Raw genomic sequence first — 7747 nt, forward strand, 5'->3', positions numbered from 1 at the left:
ATAGCAGACCTCTTTTATGAAAGTAACCTGAACTCCCCGCTAAAGGATGCACGACTTTCTGGCCAACAGAAGGTATGTGTCCCTCTTTTCCTGTCTCTCTACTAGCCCACCTCACTTGGTGGGAAATAACAATTATTAGGTGTGATGCAACTGAGGAACAATTATTATACAACAAAATCAAAGTATAACATTGGTGTTTTTATTTGAATAATTCAGGTCATAAAGCAACCATAAAATATGAAATATGTTGGAAGATTTATTAAAGTATTCAAATTATTGTCTATAGAAAGTCAAGTGCATCTGCACATGCATATTTGGGTTTGTAAATCAATATAATTTTAAGTGAAACCCACAAACATCATGACAAGGAACAGTTTGGGATTTTATAATCAGTAGAATGTGGGGTTTTTGTGTAATAATGTGTTAATTTATGTTTTGTTCAATCTTTATAAATAGATTCTTAGAAAGGAGTTCATTGCATAGTGTAGGCCAAATGTAATTCTTCACACATACACTTAGATTGAGTAAGAGCAGCTTGATTTTTAATAAAAATCAGGATGAGGTAGCTTTCTAAATGCTAATTTAGATTTAATTATAAATAATCAAAGGATTAAAAAAAATTGCAAAAAAATGTACCATACTAATTAAAGACACTCCTGCTTAATAAGTTATTTCACAGAGTCTAACCGATATAAGATAGTAACATGGAAGTTGTGAATAAAATAATAATAAAACTAATATTTATTGAGAACTTGTAAGTGTGAGGTTGAATGCTCAGTGTTACATGCATTATACTTACATAATATTACTTCCATTTTAGTAGTAAAATAGATTACTAGATACTAAATAATTTTTTCAAAGGTCACAATTGTGTAAGTTTCAAAGCTGGAATTAATTTCCAGATATTTCTGACTACTGAGCCATTGACTGAATTATTTAATTATGTTCTCTGGATTTTTACAAGTAATTTTTAAATAAGTAATTACCATCACTTATACAATTAAAATGACCTTTATGAACTTTGACATCCGCAGGATCTTTCTGGAAGTTTGAAACAACAGTGTTCTTCCACAAATGACCTATACTTGTTTATCACTTTATGGTTCTCATCTTAGTCACTGAATCGATTACTTTTTTAAAATAAGTGTTTTTAATCTTTTTCTGTTGTTTTATTTTCAATATTGTTAGGCTATATATAAGTTTAGTGTGTCATGTAACATTTTCCAATATATATAATATTTCTTTAATTTTTAATGTTTTCTCAGAACTCCTCAATCATTGAAAATAAAAGACAATTTGGTAACCCCTTTAATAAGTAAATGTAAGTCACCAAATAGGTAATTTAGTGCAGGAAATTGCTATATATGCCAACATTACAATTTCCCTACCTTTAGAGTACTCAGTCTTTAACCATTACTGGATTTCAAAATTTTCATAGATATATTGAGTCTCTTTTTTTCTAATACAGCATTTTAATTTTTAAGACAGGCTTTCTAATGGCGTTAAAATATTTCTGTGAAATCTGACTCTAAATTAATGAGGGCATTATTATTCACTAACTCATTTATTCCTCCCTAATTTATTGCTGTTCATTATTCCAACCAATAATATGTTGTCAAATGCAAAATTAAAAAGAAAAAGTATTCTACTATGAGACATTTGTTTAAAGCTCTAAGGGATTTAGAACCAGACCTTAAGATTCTTCAACTGCAAAGTGAGGACTGATCCTCTTCACCCCACCCATTTTACCGTGCTAGGCACCTCCTCCAACATAAACCATTTAAGGTAAGTACACTTGTCTTAGAGCGCAGTTCTTGACATCACTCAGATGCAAAGATGAATAACCAAGGAGTAACCTATGCAGAACTGAATGTAGCCAAATCCTCAAAGAGGCAGCAAATAAAACATACAGGCACTAAAAGTGCCATTTCAATAACCGAGCAGGAAATAATCTACGCAGAACTAAACCTTCAGAATGCTTCTCAGAATCTCCGAGGGAATGAAAAGAACTACCACCGCAAAGGTAAAACATTTCATAGTGGCACAATGGAACTGTTCTGGGATATGCAGGTGGGGTGCAGAGGTGTGGAGAAAGAGTGGGGGATAAATTCACATATTTTCTGTTTTGAGGAACAGAACTTGAAGTCGGATAATGTATTCTACTGTGAAATGGGAGGACTGATTTTGTTCTGACATTATAGTAATTTGTAGTCTTTGATCAACAACTCATATAGGGTTATATTTGCTGGGAATGCAATGGCAGATAGGGGTTTGGGGTCCCAGTTTATATATATGACTCCTTGTGCATGTGGGTTCTCTTGTAAGTAAACTTTCTAAACAACTGTCTCCATCACTCCTTTCTCGGTGTTTCCATTTCTCTCCCTGCAGATTTCCCATCATTTCCAGAGAAGGTCATTTCTGGAATCCTTGGAAGCATCTGCCTTGTCTTGATGGTCACGGTGGTAACAATGATAGTTGTTACTCCTTGTGAGTGAGATTTTGAAAAATTGTAAGGGCACTTTTCACTTTAATGACCATCAGTGCCTCTAAATACTTCATAATATCATGAAATAGACCTCTCATTAAAATGTATGCATTTAGGTTAAATGTGGAATGATTATTCTGAATTTGTCAAAAGTATACAACACAGAATAATTATTATAAAGAGTACATACACATATATTCTGATTTCATAACTTAAAGACATGCTTTAGGAGAGCGAAAGACCTTACTGAGAAATACAGATTAATTCTTGAGATTGGTTAAAGCAAATACTGAAAGAGATGATGAAGTCTGTTATTTAGGCTTTTGAAATATTTTTTTCCAGCAAATCTTCATTGCTTAATTAATTTTCCTTAGTAAAATCAACTTTATTCCAAGTTTGTCTAATCCTAAACAATAAACCAAATTTCAAGCTAAGAAACTAAAATTATTGTAATTTATTTAGATCAGTATTAATTTGTATCATAATTAATTTTGTAGCTACTGTAACACCAGAGCAGAATAACTCCTCTCCAATAACAAGGCTCCGGAAAGGTACATAATGATTTTCAAAGTTCTGATATAAGTACAGTTTCTATTTTGTCTCTATCTTAGGCTGGTGAAAACAAGTGTACATTTTGGGGGAGAACATAAATTATAAAATCAGGCAACAAATATTCATAAATAATGATTAAAGGAGAGTTGTTTCTCCCTATGTAACAGTATGATCACAATACTATTGTTGCCAATTGGCTCAATTTCTTCCTGCTGTAAGACACAAATAATTGTGCTTTTCTAAAAAAATGGTTGTACTTCTTGATTTTTTCAGGACGTCTAAAAAACGGGTATTTTTTTAAATGGATATTTTTGTGTTTTCTTTATATGGAGACATAAATTAGGGGATGAGAGACTGACTCTTTGTGAGTGTGTGTATGAGTGAGGTCTGTTTTATACGTACCAGCCTCGAGGGTGCATAGCTATGTTATATACATATATGTTTATACCTATGCAAAATGTAAATTAGGTTTTAATTTTTAAAAATTTAAATTGTTTTGAATAATAATTCATAATCTTTATTCAGAATGTTACTGTGGTCGTTGTCCAAAAGAAGGATTTACATATTCCAACAATTGCTATTACATTAGTACTGAAAAAAAACCATGGAAAGAAAGTTTGATGGCCTGTGCGTCTAAGAACTCTACCCTGCTTTATATAGATAATGAGGAAGAAATGGTAAGATATTAAATGTTTCAAACACTTTATTTGAGGCTTGATTCAGTCAGTATCATATTGTCAGTATTCATTTACGTTTTTGTACGTATTTGTAGTTTTTTAAAGTCTGTTAATATTCCATTGTTTGACTTTATAATATTTGAATTCTGTGTTTACAACTTTAATGCACATTTAATAATTTCCATTTCTTGCTTTTCATAGGAAATCTTATGCCTCAATAAATGCCTTTTTTCCCTAAAATAAACTTTGGTATTGAATTTTACCATACATCAAGGAAAGTAAACATACGATTGTCTAGACTGATCACAAAATGAATAGAACCATGTAATACACATCAGATCATGGAAAAGAAGTTTCCTGTCCCCAGCACCCAGCATCTGTGTGTTCTCTAGTCACTTCTCCTCCCTCCTTTTTAACCGCTGTCCTGACGTTTAGTATTACAGAATCTCTGCTTGTTTGTGAATTTCATACACATGGAATCACACAGTATGCATTTTTGTTCCTGTCTCTTCTCACACACATACTTTATTTTTGCAGTTCCTCCGTATTATTGCATGTATGTGTAGTTTGTTAATTTCCACTGCTCATTATGTAAACATAACGTTTTAAAAGCCGTTCAATCCAGTGTCTCTGGTTGGGGATGGAGCCTCATGCCCTCTGGGATAAAGAGGCTTCGCGGGCTCAGCTCTTTCAGTCACGGGATCCCCTTTGCTGGTCCCGTCTCCACCCCCACGCCCAGCTCTGGTGTCTCTGGTGGGAGCAGGAGAAGCACTTCCTCTGGCTGCTTGTTAGCAGGTGTCCTGATGGGCCACCTGGTCAGGCTCGCCTGCTGTTGCTGGACAGGGTTTCCCTCAGCACAGAGGAGGAAGGGTCACCTCTGCCTCCCCCGGCAGCTGGGGGAGGGGGGTGTTGGGAAGCTGTTAGTCTAGGTCACTTTCTTCGGTTGGGTGGGGATTATAAAACGCCCCTAATCGTTGTTCCCTCATTCTGGGTTCCCAAATCATTTCACCTTCTCTTTCCCCCTTTCAGAATTCCCCTTCACTTGTGTCCTTCATTAGTTCCAATGTTTACAGTTGTACTTAGCAGGGAGTAGCAGAGAGAAATGAGTCGCTGACCTCTTGTTTGGAACACTGTATTCCACCGGTACAGAAACAGGTCAATTTGGGGTTTATCAAGTCACAGAATATGGTGTGGGACCCAGAAAATCAAATCTTTGGCTTTCATGTCACTAATTATCTTCAATTTCAATCCCTTAAAATTTCCTTCTAAAACCCAAACTCTGAGAACCATAGTAGAAAAATTTAATGATCTGATCACAGTATCCAAAGAATTGTCAGTCACAGTATCTAAAAATTTATTTAAAGCTTTGCTATATTAGTTTTGTCAACATGGGTAACGAGTAAGTTATATGAGTCAGCATTTTCCTTATTAACATAAGAAAAACAATGAAACTACTAAGCATAAATGTTTGAGTTAACTTTAAATCAAAAGTAAAGAGACTGGTTAATATTTTTGGTGATATATTAAATCTTTCAACTTTAATATATCTTTAGTATTAGACTAGAATCTAACACTCTCATTTTATTCAGAAAACTAAGGATCCTATGAAAGAATATACTACTTGCATTTTAAAAAACAATAAAAGCTTTTATAATAATTATGTGACAATTCTTTATTTTGGGATAGAAATTTCTGAAATCTCTATCAATTATGTCATGGATTGGAGTCTTTCGTAGAGGCCGTGATCATCCATGGATGTGGACAAATGGTTCAACTTACAAACTAAAGTAAGTTGTTAAAAATAATGCTATCTCATGGAGGAAAAATATTAAAAAGGAAAATGTGAAGAATAATATTTAAACATTTGTTTTAGTTTCATTGTAGAAAGAAGAAAGATGTTGAAAGTTAATGAAATGTTGATACAAACGTTAAAGAATGGACTACCATAAACTCTCACTAAAACTGTATAGAAAACATCATTACCTATTTTCAAAATATTTTTTATTATAATTATGTGAAAAATATTATTGTTTCATGGATTGCCCTCATATGATATAACAGAATTATGCATTTTTATCCATTACAGGATAACAGACTCATCACCTGATGAACGTAACTGTGCTATGCTAAACCCAAGTGGCGTTAGATCAGACAGCTGTGAATTTCTACATATATATAACTGTAAGCATAAGCTGGAGAATTAACACATGTGAGTTACGACTTTGCTGGGTAACTGTTATCTTTCATGAAATGGAAATAATATTATGTTTGCATAAATTTTAAAAGGAGTTACATGATTTTTTCTCATAATGAAACACTGTTCAAAAAGTATTGAAATATTATATACACTCCAAAAAGTACAGCTATCATTACTTTTATGTTTGGCTTTTTTTGCTCAACAATATGTTTATGGCATTCAACCTTTCTAAAAGATCATTTGTTCTATGAGCTCATTTGCATGAAATATGAAAAACAGGCAAACATGGAGATAGAAAGTAGATTAGTGGTTACCAAGGCTAAAGGGAGGTGAGAAAAGGAAATGACTATTAATGGGTGAAGTGTTTCTTTTTGTGGTTGACGAATACTTTCTAGATTTTGATAGTGGTGATTGTTGTAAACTGTAAATATATTTAAAATCATTGATTTATACACTTTAAATGGATGGATTTTATGCTATGTAAATTACACCTCAATAAAGCTGTTTATAAAAAAAGCTCCTGGAATTACGTTTGGGACAGCATTTACTTTTTAAAGTAATTTGTAAAGATGGTCATCTTTATCATATTGACTCTTCTAATCAGTAGTATACTTTATCCTTCCATGAATTAAGTTTGCTTTAATTTCTCTCTATTGTGTTTTGTATTTTTCAATATTAAAGTCTTATAGAAATATGGGTATTTCATAGTCATGCTTTTGTAAATAGCATCTTTTAAAAAAGTTTTAGTAATTTTTGCTGCTGTGAACAGAAATACAGTTGAGGTTTCAAGTTTCAGCTTATTTCTAATGGCTTCTCTGATTTTATGTATTAATTCTGTCGTTTCAAATACGTATTCTTCTGGATTTTTTAATATAAATATCTACTGCATCTATAAATCATTACACATTATGTCTTCTCTCCTGATGCAATTGCTTTCTTTTTTGACTTATTTTTACAGATTAGGGTTTTATTTCCAACATTGAATAGAAGGTACAGTAAAGGTTCTATGTGTATCCTTTCCTATTTCAGGGGAAAATATTTCAGTATTTCATCCTTATGTATGAGGTTTGTTTTAAGGTTTTTTTCGTCATAACTTTCTCATATGAATGCAATTCTATAGTATTCATATTTTTCTAATAAACTTTATAGCCGGTCAATGATGTTACGTTTTTATTATTTTTCTTTCAATGGGATGAGAAATGTTTTAAATAATGTTTACGAAGTAACTGTTTCTTTCAAATGTAAACCAATCTTGCATTTATGAAATAAATCCACAATAATCATTCTGTATTTTCCTTGTATTAAAAATCGGTGCATATTTCATATTTCAATTAAGATGTTTTCCTTCATCCATGTTTACAAAGAGATTAGACTGAGTTCATTAATATTATGTGACCTGACAGTTTTTGTTATCAAGGCTCTATTGGGAAGCATTCACCTTTTCCTTCTACCTGGAGAATCTGTGTACAAGTCCTGCTGTATTTTAAAATGTTATTATTTACTGCTGATGCCATTAAGAGCTTCTGGAACTTTTTTTTGGAGGGAGGTTTATACAATGGATCCCAGTATCTTTAACACATGTTAGGTTTATGCAGATTTCTAGTTGTACTACATTTGGTAGTCTGTATTTCCTAGGGATTCTCTGTTTCATGTAGGTATTAAAATATATTCATGTGGCTTTATTCTCTGTTTAACATCTGTGAAAACCATAATGGTATTGTCATGTTTATTATAGATAGAAAAGATTTGTGTCTTCTCAGTTTTTTCTTCAGCCATCATTTATCAATTTTATTAAGTCTTTCAAATGAAAATACATTTGGCCTTGGTCCTCTCTAC

The 7747-nt window shown here is 32.6% G+C and overlaps 1 protein-coding gene across 1 annotated transcript; it reads left to right on the forward strand.

Annotated features, from left to right (window-relative positions):
- The first annotated feature begins 1836 nt into the window (after positions 1-1836).
- Positions 1837-6528, forward strand: LOC140691235 (NKG2-A/NKG2-B type II integral membrane protein-like). Its single transcript, XM_072954241.1, has 6 exons — positions 1837-2023; positions 2389-2487; positions 2983-3036; positions 3563-3714; positions 5401-5501; positions 5801-6528. Exons 1-6 carry the CDS (start codon positions 1837-1839, stop codon positions 5916-5918), a joined length of 711 nt encoding a protein of 236 aa, XP_072810342.1. The 3' UTR covers positions 5919-6528.
- Positions 6529-7747: the final 1219 nt, after the last annotated feature.

Source organism: Vicugna pacos, chromosome 34, assembly GCF_048564905.1.
Source record: "Vicugna pacos chromosome 34, VicPac4, whole genome shotgun sequence".
Taxonomy (NCBI): Eukaryota; Metazoa; Chordata; class Mammalia; order Artiodactyla; family Camelidae; genus Vicugna; species Vicugna pacos.

Coding starts and splice junctions, on each gene's coding strand:
- LOC140691235 (XM_072954241.1), top strand. CDS start 1,837: ATGAATAACCAAGGAGTAACCTATGCAGAACTGAATGTAGCCAAATCC. Junction 2,024..2,388: donor AAAGAACTACCACCGCAAAG/GTAAAACATTTC, acceptor CTCTCCCTGCAG/ATTTCCCATCATTTCCAGAG. Junction 5,502..5,800: donor GGTTCAACTTACAAACTAAA/GTAAGTTGTTAA, acceptor TATCCATTACAG/GATAACAGACTCATCACCTG.